Genomic DNA, 20,048 nt, shown 5'->3' with positions numbered 1-20,048 from the left:
CGAGTTTTTTATACAAGGTGGCACAAAATTAATCACCCTATATAATTTATAATTTTTGCAAATGGCATCATACGTCAATCATATTTGACACTTGGGAACTTAACAGCTGCAGTATACACACAGACGAGCATTGGCGCATGTAAAGGTCAAACAAAGGTTTTCATGACTCAAAATAATTCTTTTATTCAGTAAACAAATTAATTCAAAAACAAAATTGAGTGAATAATTATAATTGCAGTCAAATGCCGATTTTCAGTATATTGTTTCATAAGTACCACAAAAATTTTCGAAATCAATTTTTTCAAAAATTGTAATTGTTGCACAGGTCTCTAGCAATAATTTGGCTTTTACAGATTGAAAAAATATCAATTAGTCGACGAGTTATAGCCAAAAAACCATATAAACAATTTTGCTCCGATTTCGAACTTCGAAGGTCGATTAAAAAAAAATTCGAACTAACATAAAAAAACGGCGCGATACGGGTCTTCTAATTTCCTCTATTTTCACCCGCCACTCTCAGAATGGACCTAATTTTTGCTAACCTGAATTTGTTCCACAGTGTAATTTTAGGCAAACATCGAAACCCGTATGAATAATTCAGCCGTGATTTTCTTATGCTAACTATGGAATAATTTTTTTAATAAACCAATACACTCACAGCGAAGAACGATTGTCGTCGGAAAAGCTTCGTCGAAAAACTCGTTCCTATTGTATGCAAGAATCCAGTATATCAGCAGCACTCAAAAATCGCTTATATAGCGTTTTTCAATAGGTGCGCTTCAACTTTTTTCCGATAGGGAGGGCGAACGACGCAATATTTTTTATTTTTCGCTTGTCATTTGTAAACTTCATTAGTATACATTTCATCATGGAACGCTACACACTTGAGCAACGATTGCAAATCGTGCAAATTTTTTATGAAAATAATCGTTCTGTTGCTGCTACTTTAATCCAGATTTTTTCCAAAAAATCATCTTCAGTGACGAAGCTCACTTTAGGCTCAATGGCTTTGTCAACAAGCAAAATATGCGTTACTGGGCAGAAAGCAATCCACACGTGATTCATGAGGCACCGTTGCATCCCGAAAAAATCACTGTTTGGTGCGGTTTACATGCCGGCGGCGTAATTGGCCCATATTTTTTCGTTGACGAGAACGATCGCCACGTTACTGTGAATGGAAATCGATACCGCGACATGATAAACGATTATTTTTGGCCGCAATTGAATGGTATGGACTTAGACGGCATGTGGTTTCAACAGGACGGGGCCACAAGCCACACAGCACACGCTACAATTGATTTGTTGAAGAGTAAGTTCGATGAGCGCATTATTTCCAGAAATGGACCGGTCGAATGGCCGCCGCGCTCGTGTGATTTGACGCCTCTAGATTATTTTCTTTGCGGTTATGTGAAGTCATTGGTCTACAGTAACAAGCCGGCGACGATTTGTGAGCTCAGAGCCAATATTGAACGCGAAATTGCTGGAATTTCGGCCGATTTATGCAAAAGAGTGGTCGAAAATTGGGTTCAACGATTGGACTTCGTAAAACGTGCACGCGGTGGTCATGCAAAAGAAATCGAATTTCATACTTAAATGTATATGTTCAAACTCGATAATAAAAGAAAAATTAGTTAAAATTGTCAAACCGTTTGTGTTTTATTCAAAAAAAAGTTGAAGCACTCTTACTGAAAAACGCTTTACATGTTTTGCTTTCCTTTTACCGAATCCATAAATAAATAAAATTTCATGTTTTACCATAAATTCCATTGTAATCAACTGTCTTTCTTAAATCTTCTTCGAAACGAGTCAAAATAAGGAACAAAAAAAATCCTTTTTTTTCCACAAACCAAAATACTAACATTTTTTGCGATTATTTTTGCTTCTGTAGGTAGCTCAATGCATGCCAAAACCAATAAAAAAAGTAAGAAATTAAAAATATTTACCTGCGATAATTAAAAAATGAATTATAAATGTGGCGCATTTGCCACATTATCCCCATACAAATGAATGTAAATAATAGAGTCCCAGCTAGGCTCTATGTGCCCAACTTTTTTAAAGGGTTATTTCCATAAATCGATAAAAAATTGAATTTTCAGAAACGACCTGGCCCAAGTCGTTGAGTGTAATAGAAATATGTTAAATTCACGTCCAAAGTCGGCTTGGGTGCCCAACGGAGCGTTAATGCTAACTGGGTTTTTGTTTGCTTTCTTTGGCTCTTATTTTTCGTGGATTTTGTAGAGTTTGCCAGCTCAACTCTGTCATTTAATTTGCTTTTAAATGCGCGGAAGTGAGTTTATTTAATAAATTTCGATTAATTAGTTTAAACTAAAAAATAAAAGAAGTAATACCCAATAGTATAATGGGTTAAGTGGATGTGAACATAAAAATGTATTGATTAAATTCCTACTTTAAGGCAGACTAAGAGTAATTAATGTATGCTTATTTCCGTTATTTCCGAAAAAATGCATGTTCCAAATCGAGTTTATTAACGAATTTTCTGCACAAAAATGTTTAAATAAAAACTATAAGTTTTTGTTGTGTTGAAATTGTTTGGATCGGGCCACCCATTTAGACGCAATAACCCAAACTCATTATCCCTAATTTTCATCGCGGTGCAGGCTGGGCGAATGGACTAGTACAAAAATTACCCCTTTGCAACTTTGTGGACAGCTGATTTAATTTTCGGTATCACTGACTTTGCTGAAGAGTCGGATCCTTTAGATAGCTGCATTCTTCGCACTTTCCTATACCTTCGCCTGCGTACATCTTAAACTCACATCAGCCTCCATACTACTGATTAAAGATATTTTCCTTTATTTATATATATGAATATTAGGGCGGGTCGATTTAAAAATCGCTCATTGTTCTGTGAAAATCATATTCTAGGGATCAAAATAAGAAACTTTGCTGAAGGAACCATACCTCTAAAACGAATTCTGATGTCCCCCAATTTGGGTCGAACTTTTAGTGTCTTTTGTGGGGAGGCAAAAAAATCGCTATTAGGAAAAACTTTTTTTTTATTTTTGGTATTTCACCTATGTATAGATTCGAACCTACGTTCTCTCCAAATTCCGAATGGTAGTCGCGCGCCAACCCATTCGGCTACTGCGGGCGAATGAACTATTATATTTGCACTACTATATTTTCACTAATCCAGTGTCCGAGAGCTTTCTAGTTTTGTATCCTGTAAATTTACCAGAAATTAAAAAAATTTTTCGAAAAAGAATTAATTGAATAGACGGATTTTTTGTCTTGAATTGCTAACGTAAAATAAAAATCTTTACTCTTTACTGGGTGAAGCAGCTGGAAACTGCATATTTTAGGGTACGTGCAGATAACTTTATGCATTAGAATGATAAAGCGGAAATTACGTTATGCATTCTACTATACATATTATTTTAAATAGGAACTATATTAAACTATAATTTGGCCTAAATGTAGAACATGAATAAACAGCTTTCAATCACAATTGTGTTAATGTTGCACTGCTTCAGAAGATTTGTAAGCATTAGGTCCAGGATAATTTTCTATGAGTAGCGATTTATAACGCCGTATCTGTACGCTTAAGCTTTCTTCTCGCTCACTGACATCAAGAACAATAACACGAGAGACTATCAGATGGGCGGGATTCGCTTGGCTGAAACCTCGAACTACGTCAATTTCATCGCCGACTTCGAGCTGAAAGCAGAATCTAATTTAGTAACATCAAATATCAATCGGCGATTAACGCATACTTTTACACTTTTCTTGCTGAGTTTTTTGCCATTAACACGTACTTTACTTTCATAGAAAAGAGTCTCCACTTTGCTGTAATGATAATAGGTTAGAAATGGTAAAACATTTTAAATTCAAGTACCTACTTTCTAGCCAGTCCTAAGCCTGTTTTCAATAACAAATCAGCCCGCAAAGAATTTACACTAGCCTTCAACACTTTAGAATCGCGTTCATCTTTAAATTCTGCAACACTCTCATCGTCGCTATCACTTTCGTCACCATACCTTGATTTTTTATTGTACTTTTGCAATATTTGCGCTATATGTATTTGACGGCTTTGTTGTGGCAAACGGTTATACCATTTTTTGGCCGCAGTATTAGTATTCTCTTGGCAAACCGCCAATGTTGATGTCAGCGCATGATCTTGATTAACACCAAATATTCTCCTAAAATTATTTACATGGCGCAATTTTAACATTTTTAGTTACTTCCTAATAAAGTCTAGTTGTATAGTAACTGTGTTATGAAAATCAGCCGCTAACCATAACCTCAAAATAAACAGCTGGAGAACAGAGCTACCAAGCAATCACTTTTATTGAAACAAAAACATATTTAGTTTTTCTTTTGTTTATTATTTTTTTTACGCTTCTTTTTCGGTTTTTTCTGAGGATTCGGTTTTATTTTGTGGACCGTAAGAGGTTGATAAATTTCCGGAAGAAAGTCATCAGAATCGCTACAGGACTTGTCATCATAACATTTCTCAACAGCATGTGACACATCTTCTGCGACATCCATTTTTACTTCTGTTGTTGTTGTTGTAGCAGTAATACAATTTACTGCTCTGACGGCTTGCTTTTCGACATTTTCAACAACTTTACTTAAAGCTTCTGTTAATTGTTGTTCATCTTTTATAGGGTCTGCCTTATCAACCTCCCTTGTTTCTGAAAAGGATATGAAGTCTCCTTCCCATTGTTCATTTACATTTTCAACAGCGGTTTTCTGCAATTCTATTGCAGGGGCTTCTTTTATACTTACAGTAGGTTTTTTATTTTTTATTATTTTCGGCATAACTCTTGAAGCCTTTGGTTTTACAGGTTTTGTCCGCGAACCAACCCACTGTAAAAGTTTTTCATCCAACTTGTTTACACGCATTTCTTCCACGGTAGGCAAGCATAGAGCCAGCGCTCGCACTCCAAAAACACTTTTCGTGAATTCCTCCAATTGAGACTGCACGTACACAGGTATTCCTGTATTTTTAGCTTCAACATTCCGAACTATTAGTCCAATCAAGAATCGTGGTTGAATAGTCAACGAAATCAGCACGCAAGAACATTTCAAGTTATTGATAGCTCGGAGGCTACTTTCCAATCCCAATCGAATATGTACAGAGGTTGCAAATTGTTGTGGATTTAAACCGCTGCAGCTAATAGATTCACTTAGCAGTTGACCTAGTTCTTGTAATTCTCCTTCATCCAACGCGGGACTAAAAATCAGCATTTTGTAGCAAAAATTCCACACGAAATATTAAATATCAGGCTTACCATTTTTCTTTAATTGGATTTGCCAAAATTGTTTTCAATTTCGGTAAACCTTTTCGCTTTCCTTTATTCTTATTCATAGTAAACAAATCTAAATTATCTCCCTGTTAATAGCAATACAACGTATGCTCACACTGCACATGTTTGTGCCTTAAGCTCAGCTGTTTATTTACAGGGTTGCATCTCTCCGTAAAAGAAATATAATATTCAAGTCTTTTTTAATCGGATTGGTATCGATAACTATTTTATGTGAATGGTAATGACGCGCTTAAGCAGATACGGTATGTACCGGTCAAAAATTATATTGCAGCAAGCACAGTTGGCTGCATGGTATGAGTCAAGGCGAATTTATTACAGGTGACAGCAAACACATATAAGTAAAACCCTACATGTATTTGTTGTTGCGTTTGATGCAACCATCACGTCAAAATCAGCAAGCAAATGTAAACATACCAATACATACAAACAAAGCATATAATTTTGACATAAGCCATACCTACGGTGAAAAATTCAGCTGGGTGAATGCTGTCACCTTAATAAATTCGCCTTGGTATGAGTTTATTCTCCATTGTAAAGCTATGAAAAATGTTATCAATTTGCTGTTGTGGCTGTTGTAGAAGATCATTAAGCAATTGCGCTGTAGTCAGCGATCGTCATCGTCTAACTGATCTAACGCTAGGTCCAGAAAACATGCTGTCTCCACGGGTTGGGACCAATGGGAAGGGGGTGCTAGGTGAGTGGGTTTAAGAGGTCATGTGAATACTGTTTAGTATCGAACGGGGTACCTCCACATGCCGGTCATATATTGAGCATGTCGGGGTCGGTTCTAGATAGGTAAGTAAACTAAATTAGCCTTTTATAGTGCCTTGGATGTCATCCCTAGTTATCAATTCGTCATCTGTGTAAGATGAATCCATGACAAAACTATTAATTTATAAGAGATTAGAGATTTTTCACTGCAGCATTTTGGATCAATCTGTATTGTGCCGTACAGCCCAAATTTGAATGGCTTTCAAATACGATCTTATACCGCACCGATCTTTTACACCTAAATACATTCAGTAGTTTTTTCAACGTTGTTTTTATATTTATTTATACACATTTAAGTTCAAATACATACATAAATATTAAACTAAATTAAAAGTTGAATTAAAATTCGTCCAAAGTTGGCATAACGTCAGTATCGTAGGTAAATCGGATTGGTTTCATAAGTATATCATTAGCTGTAATTTTATCTGCTGTGACGGTATCATCTTTCTTTGGACTTATTGTAAAACGTTTAGGTTGAACTATTGAAATTTCTGTAGTCTCTGAGGCAAAGGGTATAATCTGGGTATTATCGGTTAGCACATCCGTAGTAAAATTATTTTCTAATATAAGGATATTATGTCCTGTTGGTGTAGATACTGAATCAAAATCATCTATGGTTGAAAAAGTTAATCCGTTTTGGCTAGTATCTGTGCGAGACTCGTAGTTGAAGGTGGTAGACTCACTATCAGTATTGGCGTTCACTGATATTGTTGTTGTTGGCGTGTGAGCGGTTGAAACGTTTTGATTTGAAGTGTAATCTTCTGTGGTTGATGTAATTAATTCGCTTTGGTTAATTTCTGTAGAAGTCTCCACGTTGGGGGTAGTCGATTCACTTTCAATTGTTGTGTCCATTGATGTTATTGTAATTGGGGTTTGATCGGTTGAAACGCTTTGAGTTGAAGTGTAATCTTCTGTAGTTGATTTAATTAAATTACTTTGGTTAATGTCTGTAGAGGTCTCCTCGTTGGGGGTAGTCGATTCACTTTCAATTGTTGTGTCCATTAATGTTGTTGTAATTGGGGTTTGAGCGGTTGAAAAGCTTTGGGTTGAAGTGTAATCTTCTGTGATTGATGTAATTAATTCACTTTGGTTAATGTCTGTAGAAGTCTCCACGTTGGGGGTAGTCGATTCACTTTCAATTGTTGTGTCCATTGATGTTATTGTAATTGGGGTTTGATCGGTTGAAACGCTTTGAGTTGAAGTGTAATCTTCTGTAGTTGATGTAATTAAATTACTTTGGTTAATGTCTGTAGAGGTCTCCTCGTTGGGGGTAGTCGATTCACTTTCAATTGTTGTGTCCATTAATGTTGTTGTAATTGGGGTTTGAGCAGTTGAAAAGCTTTGGGTTGAAGTGTAATCTTCTGTGATTGATGTAATTAATTCACTTTGGTTAATGTCTGTAGAAGTCTCCACGTTGGGGGTAGTCGATTCACTTTCAATTGTTGTGTCCATTAATGTTGTTGTAGTTAGGGTTTGATCGGTTGAAACGCTTTGAGTTGGAATGTAATCTTCTGTAGTTGATGTAATTAAATTACTTTGGCTAATGTCTGTAGAAGCCTCCAAATTGAAGGTAGTCGATTCACTTTCAGTGATAGTTTCCGGTAATATTGTTGTAGTTGAAGCGCTTTGAGTTGAAGTGTAATCTTCTGTGGTTGATGTTATTAATTCACTTTGGTTAATGTCTGTAGAAGTCTCCACGTTGGGGGTAGTCGATTCACTTTCAATTTTTGTGTCCATTAATGTTGTTGTAGTTGGGGTTTGATCGGTTGAAAAGGTTTGAGTTGAAGTGTAATCTTCAGTGGTTGAGGTCATAAATTCTATTTGGCTGGTTGATAAACTTGAGTACGTGGTGTCCTCCACATTGGACTTGTTTTGGGTTGTCGTACTTGTTTCAGCCATAGTAGCTTCTGTTGTTATGGTAGTTGATTGATTTCCCATTATGGCGTCTGTAGTTAAATTGATAAAAGCTGGGTCGGTGGTAACTAGATATGGCGTTGTTGAATTTGTTTCTGCAATCGCAATTGTGCTGCTATTTACTTTAATTGCATATGGTGCAACAGGTTTAATTGTTGTCACTTGCTTTATTCTCGAGGGTACATATGGTGCGTATTTTATTAGCGTTGGTGGCTTATAGTCTCGTATTCTTTGTTTTGCTAACGTTACAAATTCAGCACGTGTCATTGGCCGCGAGTTTTCGAATTTCCCTAGTTTTTTTAGCGGAGGTGCATCAGGTTTTATTGTTGTCACTTGCTTCTTTCTCGAGGGTACATATGATGTGTATTTTATTAGCGTTGGTGGCTTATAGTCTCGTATTTTTTGTTTTGCTGACACTATAAATTCATCAGGCGACATTGGTTTCGGGCTGTCAAGATTTTTCGGCGAACAATTCAATACCTTTATCAAGAAATTTCCATAAAACGATGGTTTATTTCGGGGATCTGCGTGAAATTTTACATAGTCCTTTATATCCGTAACACTGTAAGCAACATTAAACACTGTTGCAAAAATTGCGACGACCAAATTGAGCCTCATTCCAACGTGAAAAGTAAAATCGTACTGAGCCACGTAATCGACACTGAACCACGGAATCGGCAAGGAAGTACCAAAGGAAACACTATCTCTTCTGAAAATTTACCTGGCAAAAACATATGTATGCATATCTACTTATGTTATCTGTGGACGAATAATATGCACTTACATTTATTTTTGTTCAAGGATAGAAATTCTTTGAATACACAGGGGACTATTTACATATCCTTTCATAAATGGATGTGCGTACAATACATATAAAGTCGCGATCGCGCATATTGTGCAGGTATATACATATGTCTATCACAGCTAAACATTTCATTTGCAAACGCTGTTTTCACACGTGCGCGAAAAAAAGCCGCGCTGCTTTCGCACATGCATTACGTTTTCTCTGAAGCAGTGATGCCGACGCTTACTGCCTTGCTGTGATCGTGCCCAATCAAATCCCAGCTTCACAATGACTGACGAACACTTAGAAGATCTCTTAAGGACTAATAGACATAAACATAAAATAAATATTGAAAAATTAACTAATAATTAGGAGATGACCACATTTCATTTCCATTTTTTGGATTGATTACCAATACTACATTAATAAAATATAAACTTTGCTTTAATACCAAATAAAATGTTATTAAAAAGAAGAAATTAAATTGAATTATACAACATTAAAATGTAAATTCTTCAATATAACATCTATCTTTCACATTATTTATATACAAAAACATCCCCTTTTCCTTATAATCTGTAACTGACAATTGTTTGTATTAGGTGCGTGAGCGAATAGTTCTCTTCATTCTCTCACCGTTTAGCAAAATTAAAATACATATGTGATTGTATTAGTTTTGACCCGCAAGAGGATCAGGTAAAGTTCAAACTAATTATAAGCACTTTCATTTTTAAAGACCCAAGGATATCGACACGTAAAATATCCATGACTAGTTGAAGACAAATGAATTTGTGTGGTATTCTACGTAAAAAAGTAAAAGGTTAGCCAAGTATTTATACATACCTGTGCGCATTTACGAATAATTGTATTATAATTTTTGCACTTAATGGCTGTGTGTAACAGCATTGAAATAATAATCGAAATAGATATATGTATGTACATAGACATATTTTGTCGATTTAGCTATTATGTCTGTCCGTCCATCCGTGCCATTTTTATTATGGTTGTATGATACAATCGGTTTTCATGTTGATCCGACGGTTGCATGCAAATTGAAATGATTTAATTTTTGGTGGGCGGTGTTTTTCTTTTTCATTATTTACATAGAAAAAATAAAATAAAAAGGTGAATGTCTGTACGTTGTCCGCGCATCACTACTTCACCCAATGAAGGTTATAGGCATGTTTTTATGATGGAACTCCCTTCCCACAGCCCCCAGGCCGCGCCACCACCACTCTCATTCGTCACTAATAATCGGATATTTGCTTAAATTTAACCTAAAAAATCTTAGCTTTTCCTATTTCCCACTATTTATAGCACACTTTAGACATCATAATCCGCATAAGCTGTTCAACTATGACCTAAATGCAAAGTTCAAAAACGGTTTGAGATAGAAAATAAATAAAAATAATTTTGCTTGATATTTTTCTGATTGGTTGTTTTGATTTTATTCAACGAGGCATAGCAACGGATGCCGGGTATTGTAATATTATGGTTATTAATAAAAAATTATTTTCTATGAAATTATTGTTTATAATTCTTTTATATACATATCCTAAATCCCTCAAAACTACTCCTACGCGAGCGGGGCCGCGGGTTGAAGCTTGTAATAAATAAAATAAAATGTCATCAATTATAATTGAACAGATTTCACTTGATTCCTGCATTTTGCATGAGAATTATAAAGTTGGACAATCATGTTTTAACGTGTATTCTAAACAGCCATCCAACTCATTGTACAACGCATTGTTAAAAACGGTTGGAGCGTATATAAACTACATAACTCAAGCAAAAATCAATATATTTCACTGAAACTTGGTAAACGTATTTCCATGGTAATTTGGTATGTGCGGAATCGGCCAATATCCATACAACGGTAATTAAAAAAAAAATTAAATTTAAATAAAAACCTGATTATGAAATTACTGAAATTTAGTATAGGGTGGGTCATGTAAAATTTGCTTTTTGAATCGGCTATAAAAAAATACTAATCAATATTTTTTCAATATTTTTTTTATTTTCAAGATTGAACATTGACATTTGTGAATGCAAAATAATATCGTTCAAATAACTGCCACGACTGGCTGTACAGTAGGCCATTCGATCAACCCAATTTTTAAGCACATTTTCGATTGTTTGGGCTCCAATTTCATGAATGGCAACTTCGATTTCGAGTTTTAAAGCATCAATCGTCTCTGGATGGTTCGCATAGCATTTGTCCTTAACGGCTCCCCACAAAAAATAGTCCAACGGGCTTAAATCAAAGCTCCGGAATGATATCGGAATTTCGGCTGATTATTCGGTTTTCAAAAACGGTAGCCAAAAGTTCGAGTGTAACTTTGGCAGTGTGACAAGTTGCACCGATCTGTTGAAACCAAATGTCGTCCTCTTCAATTTTTGGAAACAAAAATCGTTGAGCATGTCACGGTAACGTTCGCCATTTACTGTAACCGCGGAAGAAGAAGAAGACTTACCACTAGGTTTTCAATATTTTCCAATTTTGTTCAAGCGTATAGCGTCCCATTTTGTAAATGTCAAACCTTTAAGTAAACTATGAACACATTTGACATGTCATTTGTGTTACCATTCTCAAAAAATAGGTGGTTCAAAAAGCAAAGGCTATATGGCCCACCCTATACAAACGATAAACCCAAGGATGGAAATAGCATGCAAATAAAATTTGTAAAAAAATAGGCAGTGTCACACCTGCGGGTGCCTCGACGTAATAAAACTCACCCGAACTTGGTACACGCACCAAATTATTTAGATACGACATAAATATTGAGATCAGTTAAAGAACATGCCTATCTCTTAGCTATCTCTATCAGTTTGTTTTATAGCCAACCCAAATTAAATTTGGCGGCCGCCGTAGCCGAATGGATTGGTGCGTGACTACCATTCGGAATTCAGAGAGAACGTAGGTTCGTATCTCGGTGAAAACGAAAATGGCAAACCTCCGAGAGTATTTCTGTCATGAAAAAGCTCCTCATAAAAAATATCTGCCGTTCAAAGTCGGCTTAAAATTGCAGGTCCCTCCATTTGTGGAACAACATCAAGACGCACACCACATAGCGCCGAGCTCCTCCGGCCAAACACCCAAAAGGGGTGTACATATATATAAATTAATTTTTACGCATATGTACGTGGATATATAAAGTTGGGTCCAGATCGAATTGAGCACCTTCTAACTTGGTTTTTAGTTGCGTGAAAACCAGTGCTAACAAACTTCCAACAATCCTGAACGGGATGGGATTATAAAACACCTCCCTTTACAAAGTAAATACCTACAGACTTATCAGCTTTTTAAAAAAGCAAAATCATGATAATTAAAGTTATTTATTCAAAGCATTTCTTAAATTCTTCTTTATTACCAATAGCAATCGCGTGGTATTGGATTAATTTTGTAGGAGACGTAACGCGTTAAAAAACTAAATTTTCTATTACTACTCGTACTCAGCATAACAGTGTTCTCCTAAATAAATCTCTTCTAGCAATTTCTGCTGAATGTCCTGCTTAACACGAATCAGTCCTGGCAAAAGATGTCATTTTGACTCAACTTAAGAAAATCAGATTTAAGCAATAAAAAACGTAAAAGTAAGATAAATCTATACATTTACAAACAAATCAAAAAACATTCAAATATAAATATTAAATAAAAAATTTATTCATTTTGCTTCACAATTTTTGCACAAAATGGTGCGAAGTTGTTATCCAATTGGCACAGGGTACTAATGCGTATTAAGGGAACCCGGTGGTCTAGAAATTTCAAAAAATCGATTTTTTGTTTTCCCGATATTTCGAAAGTATAGATCTTAAGAATATACTGTAAAATTTTAATGCGGAAATTTACTTTTACAGTCGATTAACTAGTCGCGCGCTCCTATACCTCAAATTTTAAACTCATTTATCTCGAAACGACTTTTTTCGGCCTGGTGTTATAAAAAAAACAACTATTCAACCGAATCGTCCGACATATTAATATAATATATTGTACACAACATCATAGGCTATCGCCCATACTAGAATCATATTATTATTTCAATTATTTCGAATTTTTTTTATTAAAAAACTGAAAAAACACGATTTTTAGAGTGTCAAATTGAAAACCGCGCTATTTTGTCAAATTTGTTTTTTTTTTTTACTTATTCTAGTACAAGACATAGCTACAGTTATACTGATTAATATTTTTTTTTTAGTTTTTGTGGTTCAGATAAATAGAAAAGCCAAAATGAGCAACACCGTCCAGGTCCAATTTTTCGGGAGGATCAACTTCAACACCATTTTTAAAATTATTAAAATTAATTTATTTTTGTATGTAAAAGAAGTTAAATAAAAAGCGTAATAAATTTAAATATCGTTTTTAATTTTTTTTTTATTGTAAAAAAATTCCTGAAGATACCCTAAATTTTCGAGCTCCAGACCACGTAGGCGTCCCGTTCATCTTTTAGAAGTTTAATCTACCTGATGAATTTAAAATACCTTTGAACCCGACGAACTACGGACAGTTCTTAAACAACATTAACTACTACCCGTCAAAGCAGCACATTTAATGAGCCTACCTTTAGATGACCTCGATGATAACAGTTAATAGTTCCAACGACCTTGGCAAGGTTTAGATATATTGCTAAAATAACAATGACAAAAAAACACCAAGGTACTAACTGAAGTTATTGTATAATACATACATATGTACATATATAAGTAGTGATGAAAAAATCTTCAATTACCATCACACACATCTAATTATGCTTTTCGGTTGGTATCGTCTTTAGAATGTGAATGTAATCAAAAAGTTTAAAATAACCAGTTATTGAAAAATATAAACAGATAGCATTTTATTTTGTCTTATGTACGTGTACAGGCAGTTTTCTAAATTCCCATAGGTCAATGCAACTTAAACAATGATACGAGTACATTCACACATTCACTGTCAAATTAACTTAATCATTTATTTGCATTAGCGTTCGTTGGCACTAAATATTTGTGGTTTTATCCGGTTACAATAACATTATTGCAATTAATTTTCCTGTATTTACTACTTTTGCCACTTACATCCATACATACACTTTTGTGAATTAAATTATTTCCATATACTCTTAGTATTAAATTTAATATTACCATACACGGCATTTATTTTCTGCTGGATTCATTTTACTACCCACTGGGCAATTGTATGCTTTACTGAATTCTTCAATATTCGTCACTGCGCCTAATACGCGAAATTTGTCCATTGTGTGCTCGTTCGTTAACTCCTCCCAATAATGCCTCTCCTTGTACGATGCACACCAAAGTTGTGCAAATCCGACAAAGTATAGCTGTTCGGGTGTTAGATCCAATCCGGGCATTCGTTCATCCTTTGGTGTCAAACTCAATTGCTTTACATGTCTTTGATATGCAGAGAATGCCTCCCTCAAACCACCACTATCAGCTATGTTCTCATCTTTTGTCTGATTGCCATCGACAAAACGATTAATTTCAGGTATCTAAAAGTGGTGAAATGCAAATGTTTAACGTAAGTATATGTGCTTAGATGCGTGAATATTCGTATAAAAAAACTAAATTTATAATCTCAATTTTCATACTTTGTAAGCATTATATTGATTGACGAAACATTCTTCACGTTCGTTGAACACTTTGCCTGCCTTCTGCGACCACCAGTAATTCTCCTCACCGACGCTGTTGTAATGTGCACCCACTGAGTCGAAACCATGCGTAAACTCGTGTCCTACCAAGTAACCAATAGTGCCAAATTTAAGAGCTGCTGGCCACGCTTTGTGATATGCCGGCGGATGCAGTATGCCAGCCATAACACAAATTGAATTATCGACATTGTAGTAGAAGGCATTCACTTGAATACCCGTCAACAGCTCCAATGGTTGAATTGTCGTATTATCATATTCTTTGTGATGTAGGCCATTGAAACGTTTCTGCCTTGCTCTGAATTTGTACAGGTTCGCCAAATTCAGTTCATAATTGCCTTCCACATAGGAGAGCTCTTGCATTTGTTTAATCAAACGATCTGTCACATTTTTGTTCTGATAGCTTCCAATATATGGTTTTATGGCAGCCTCCTTCATCAAAGCCTGCTCCCTTGTTTTCTTATCCAACCAGTCGGCTTGTTCCAATATTTCCCGTAAACTTTTCCGTACATCGCTAACAATATCACTAATTTCTCCATGGATTTCATCGTCGAAATATTCCTTTAAGAAAATATTTGGATGGTAAATAAAGTTTTCTATAAAATTGCGATACCTATTTTTGTATAATTTAGCAAGTTTGAGTGAACAAAAGTTGAAGGCGAGTATATTTCACTAATTATTATTGTTTATATACATGCACTTGTGCCCAGGGATATTATAATTTTCTTAACATAGCTGTTGTATGTACCAGCATAAAATAATCGAGATAGATGTAGACGTATGTATGCATATCAAAATTCTCAGAATGATAGAAGTCGATTTAAATATGTCTGTTTGTCCATCCGCCCGTGCGCGCGACATGCACTGCAGGAAAAATTAATATAGAAGCTAGTTTGACATTGAAAATTGGAGAAATCGGTCAATAGCCCTCCTCCCGTATAACGGTAATTTTCAAAAAAAAATTGGTTGTCTGTAAAATCGGTTTACTGACGATAGTTTAACGTGACAACGTCATAAGAAAATACTGAAAATACATTTTTCAAAACAAAATTTTAATTTTATTTGTTTGATAGATATTTTGTATGGATATAGAGAAGGAGGTAAATGGAATCGCAATGGAATAGGTCAAGTTACATTTACACAAACGTGAAAAATGACGAAACATTTATCAAATTCATGAAAGATATGTTCAATTTCGATTGTGCATCAGACGTTAATAAGTCAACAACACTAAGAGGCAACATCATCGATTTGCCTTTGAGTAAGATAACGACGATTGAGATAGATAACAACGCATTTTTTCGTGCGTGCAGCCGGCTAAATGGAATTATAAGACGTTATCTCGTCAATAATAGAAAATGGGGGTTGAAAGGATAAGCTTAAATAAAGCCGTGTAAGGCTGAATGAAATCGAGTTCCATAAACAACGAGAATATTTGTTCTTTCTAGTAAAGTCATAATATACCAAACCAAACGTAGTTTTTTATTTAAGTTTCTTTTTAGACCACCCTGTATATCGAACTTTTATTTAGCCGTAGTAGTTAGTCGTACAAGTAGGAGCAGTACAGAGGACTTTACTTGACTAACAGAAACACTAATATCCACGCCTGAATAAGTCCGCTTCGAACGTTGCCGCACTGCATTTGACTAATAGTCGAGCCCATTTTCGATAATTGTATAAAGACAACCCACATCGAACCGCACGTGCTGCCGAAACGGACAAAAGACGGCCAACTCTCTAATTTTGCCGCGCGACAAAGGCCGGCACAACAACAATGTAAGCAACCAAACAAAAAAGAAAGTCTGTAGCTGATTTGTGTCTGCCTTTATGGTATCCCACTGTGTTTTGAACGGCAAATCGGGTTGTTAATGCAGTGCATCAAGCCCTGCCAATACGGTGTAGTCACCGATAGTCCCCGCTGTTTCGGGGGGTTGGATCCCGTGTTAGGTGAGTGGGTTTAAGGGGGGAATGTGAATAGGTGCTTAGTGTCGTGCGGGGCATCTTCACATGCCATATATTGAATATGTCGGGATCGATTCTGGATATGTGGCGATTTAACCTGCTACAATATCCCACTGCAGCCGGTTCTGCGTACCGGAATGACCGGGGTTTTTCCCGCCCAAAGGTTGCCGCCCCAGTAAACTAGCCCTGTCTAGTGCGCTGAGCCTCACGGCATCGCGGTCGAACGCGTGCGCCCAACGAATACAACAGACTCGTTTGGGCGAGACACATTCACGTATGTCCATTCGGTTATTGCTACTTACTACTTAATTACTTACATTCATATAGATTTCATTTAAAAGATGAGGTAATACATATTGAATCATCATATTGCAATATTCCGTTTGAAATTTTGTATCCTGTAAACGCGCATCCATACGGTAGATAAATTTCAAAGCCAAATAATTGGCCACCGCCTCTTTGCGTTCATTGCACACTTTGTCGAGCTCGTTGTAAAAGTAGTGGCAGGGCCAAGTATCCTCATCCAAATCAAATTTTGTACCATTCCATGCAATTTCCATATAACTATCCCATTGCTGGAATTCGTTTATGTCCATTGCAGCTGTTATCACTTCACATTCAGTGAGATCTTCATGAAAATCATCTGTGATATTGAGTATAGCAGACCAGGTCTCAACGATGTCAGAAACGATCCGTTCAATTTTTTGCTCATCATCAACGCCATACAAACGCAAGTAATCGCGCATACGTTTTTCATTCAACTCGTGGGAACTATTAGTGTGTATGTTATCTGAGTGTACAACATATTCGAAACCTAAACTGGGTAGTTTGAAGTATGGCGGAAACGGATATTGCGGCAGTATTTCTTCTTTAATCAAACCGACAGCACCATAATTTGTTAAGTGTGCGCTCATATTGAACCAACTAAAGTTATCAGCTTTCCACGTCTCATCAAGGGCAGGAAAACCACCAATCGATTTGATAATCTCCAAATACACTTCGGATTTCTTCAATGGATACAATTCAGCCGCTAAACAATCCTTATAAATTCGCTTTGTCAAATTCAATTCCGATGTAAACTTGAAGTTTTCATGCGGTGGTGAATCTTGTAAAAGCAATTGTTCAATGGCTTCACCCAAACTATAAACAATATCGATAAGATTGCTACGTTTATGTTGCGATTGACGTTCGGGAATTACATTCTTCCAATTGCCACAGGCATATTCGTAGAAATCATCACACGGTTCCACCGATCGATTCATATACGTCAGCATTTGTTCGGCGTATTTGATGCGATATTCACTTTCGATTTCGTTCAAACCATTTTGCATTGTGTCTAATGCAATTGTATTTGCAATCGTTGGTGCATTAACGGCGCTATTCGCGATTATCTCTCCTGTTGGAGTGTTGTTAGTGGGTAGCGCAACACATAGTACGATCGAGCTTAGAAATAGAATGGACAAACAATTCTGTCGTAACATTCTCACTTTCATCGTAATTTGAATGGATGATACACTTATGCACTTCAGTATATTTAATTGCATGTATGTATGTACATATATTCATGTAGATTTTTGCACGAGTTAAATAAAAATTTCAAATACACATTTGTCTTAATTTAAATATTTTACTTGTGATGCAAAAGTTTTTCACTTCTCAAAATTGCTCCGCTCCGACTATGTGAGGAGTCGGACTCGTACTGAACCTATGTAAGTATTTTCAAAAAATATTGATTCAGAACAACCACTGCAAAACAGGTTCGTTCTAAATAATTTGCAATTTGCGTCCCTAAGTCTCGATCATTTCACTTCAAAGTAAATACCTAAGGCTAAGCATCATTTATTGCTCTCATACTAAATACATGATACGTATGGACATACATTCATATATATGTATATAAATATATGTATACAAACATACATATGTATGAGCAATTCCATATGAAACCGCCTATAGAGCCAGCTAAATTAAATTTTACTCAAAATTGGCAATTAGAGTTCCAAGGAACTGAATCTAATGTACTTGTATGTAATTTAAAGTTCGTGTGCCTCAGTACCGGCCTGACGGTTGATTTGATTATCTAGAACTCTAAAGAAGATTCTCACACAGATTGAGTCAAATCTAAATTAAATATTCAATGGACGAGTCTGTATGGAATGGCACATATTTATGCATTCTCGTATGTATACTTCCATATAGAATATTTGATTGGGCTGATCTTCAGAGCAAGGGATCGGCAGATTGTATGAACTTGACCTGCAAACTGAGTTTGCGCTCAATATGATAAGTACTACTATCAATTCGGCGGCGTTCCAGTATTTTACGACACTCGCTTTCATTCACATTCACGATCGAAATATTGATCCAACAAGATGAGATGACTGTTGTTATAAAATCAAAAGCTAAGTTGCGCCTGCTGATTGATACTGTGCATAACTAAATAAGTAATGGAGTGTATAGGTCAGGTGCATCTAATTAGGCATATATTAATCAAAATTATAACTTAAAGAATGTTTTAATATCTTATCTAATTCAACACATTGCATTGTGATGATATCTCAAGTGTTTCAAAGTGCAAAATGCATCAATTGAATTCTTACTTTCATATAAGAATTGATGGCGTTCAAATATTTTATATCTGTTGTATGATGAGAGATGAGTGTAGTTGCTCTCCAATATTATTCATTTTCAATATCATACTCGTATCTATTAACACTAAAATACATGCATGAGCATACGAAGTTTGGTGAAGTATGAGGAAATGGTTTTAAGGGTAGAAAGTAGGCGATGGCACGCCCTTTTTCCAACATTTTCAATTGAGCGCATATATTCTTTATAAATAATTCCTTATACCAAATTTAACTTTTGGGGACAAGTGTCGGCATATAGCCGCCCAATTAGTTCGTAGATGCAAGGCTCGTGACGTCTGTCATTCTGAGCGATAAGATGCGGATAGGTATAGTAAAAGAGTCACGTTTTCATTTAAAGACATTAGGGGCCATTAGCGATGAAGTCTTATCTCCCTTATAATGTAAACTTAGAATGTGAGACGACGGTAGAGTCAGAACGAATTTCACTGCCAGAGAAACCAGCAGGCTTTTTATATATTTATATTTTATCCTACACACGATGGCTAAATGATCTAGAAATGATATGTTAGATAGTGACAGTTCTGACGAATATTACTTTGAATCTGATAAGACGGAAGATGACGGCATTACTTCGTCAAGTAGAAATGAAATCTGTTTTTGATTTTTTGAAACATTTTTCTTGTGTTAAATAAAGCCTTCGTTTTCAAAACGTTCAACGTATTTATTTTCTTTACTGCGAACTCCAGTACCTCTCGTCCTCAGCAACGCTCGCTCGTCGTGCGGCTTCGTCCCCAAAGGGTTAATAAAAGTTAGTTAACGACTTGAAATTAAAAGTTAGTCCGTGCGGAGTTTCTTGTCTTCCATCGGATGCGTCCCCAGATGGCGGATCGCGGAACGCTCGCAGATATGGTTAGGTGGGAATTAAAATATCACTCGCGGACCAAAACAAGCAAAACACTTTAAGCTAAGGTGTTGAGATGCCCGTGGCGAGAGCTGCAGTGCTGGTAGTGCCTAAATAACTAGTCGTTAACGGTTCCCTCCGATGCCCTGGCAAGGTCGGTTGTAGTAAGTGCTGTACTGCGGTACACCGGCTCTG

General features: G+C 36.0%; 4 protein-coding genes across 4 annotated transcripts; all 4 read right to left on the bottom strand.

Annotated features, from left to right (window-relative positions):
* Positions 1 to 3,286: 3,286 nt before the first annotated feature.
* LOC128854774 (mitochondrial transcription rescue factor 1) lies at positions 3,287 to 4,273 on the bottom strand. Its single transcript, XM_054089150.1, has 3 exons — positions 3,861 to 4,273; positions 3,735 to 3,807; positions 3,287 to 3,678 (listed from the first exon to the last, which is right to left on the bottom strand). The coding sequence occupies exons 1-3, from the start codon at positions 4,190 to 4,192 to the stop codon at positions 3,475 to 3,477; spliced, it is 609 nt and encodes a 202-aa protein (XP_053945125.1). The 5' UTR covers positions 4,193 to 4,273; the 3' UTR covers positions 3,287 to 3,474.
* Positions 4,238 to 5,407, bottom strand: LOC128854773 (uncharacterized). The gene is made up of 2 exons (XM_054089149.1): positions 5,256 to 5,407; positions 4,238 to 5,197 (listed from the first exon to the last, which is right to left on the bottom strand). The coding sequence occupies exons 1-2, from the start codon at positions 5,330 to 5,332 to the stop codon at positions 4,327 to 4,329; spliced, it is 948 nt and encodes a 315-aa protein (XP_053945124.1). The 5' UTR covers positions 5,333 to 5,407; the 3' UTR covers positions 4,238 to 4,326.
* Positions 5,408 to 6,401: 994 nt separating this feature from the next.
* Positions 6,402 to 8,414, bottom strand: LOC128870393 (mucin-2-like). The gene has a single exon (XM_054113029.1). The coding sequence runs from the start codon at positions 8,412 to 8,414 to the stop codon at positions 6,402 to 6,404; it is 2,013 nt and encodes a 670-aa protein (XP_053969004.1).
* Positions 8,415 to 13,486: 5,072 nt separating this feature from the next.
* Positions 13,487 to 18,073, bottom strand: LOC128854771 (neprilysin-4). The gene is made up of 3 exons (XM_054089148.1): positions 16,679 to 18,073; positions 14,343 to 14,960; positions 13,487 to 14,243 (listed from the first exon to the last, which is right to left on the bottom strand). Exons 1-3 carry the CDS (start codon positions 17,903 to 17,905, stop codon positions 13,875 to 13,877), a joined length of 2,214 nt encoding a protein of 737 aa, XP_053945123.1. The 5' UTR covers positions 17,906 to 18,073; the 3' UTR covers positions 13,487 to 13,874.
* Positions 18,074 to 20,048: the final 1,975 nt, after the last annotated feature.

Source organism: Anastrepha ludens, chromosome 2, assembly GCF_028408465.1.
Source record: "Anastrepha ludens isolate Willacy chromosome 2, idAnaLude1.1, whole genome shotgun sequence".
Classification (NCBI taxonomy): Eukaryota; Metazoa; Arthropoda; class Insecta; order Diptera; family Tephritidae; genus Anastrepha; species Anastrepha ludens.
This window is presented reverse-complemented; position numbering and strand designations above follow the sequence as displayed.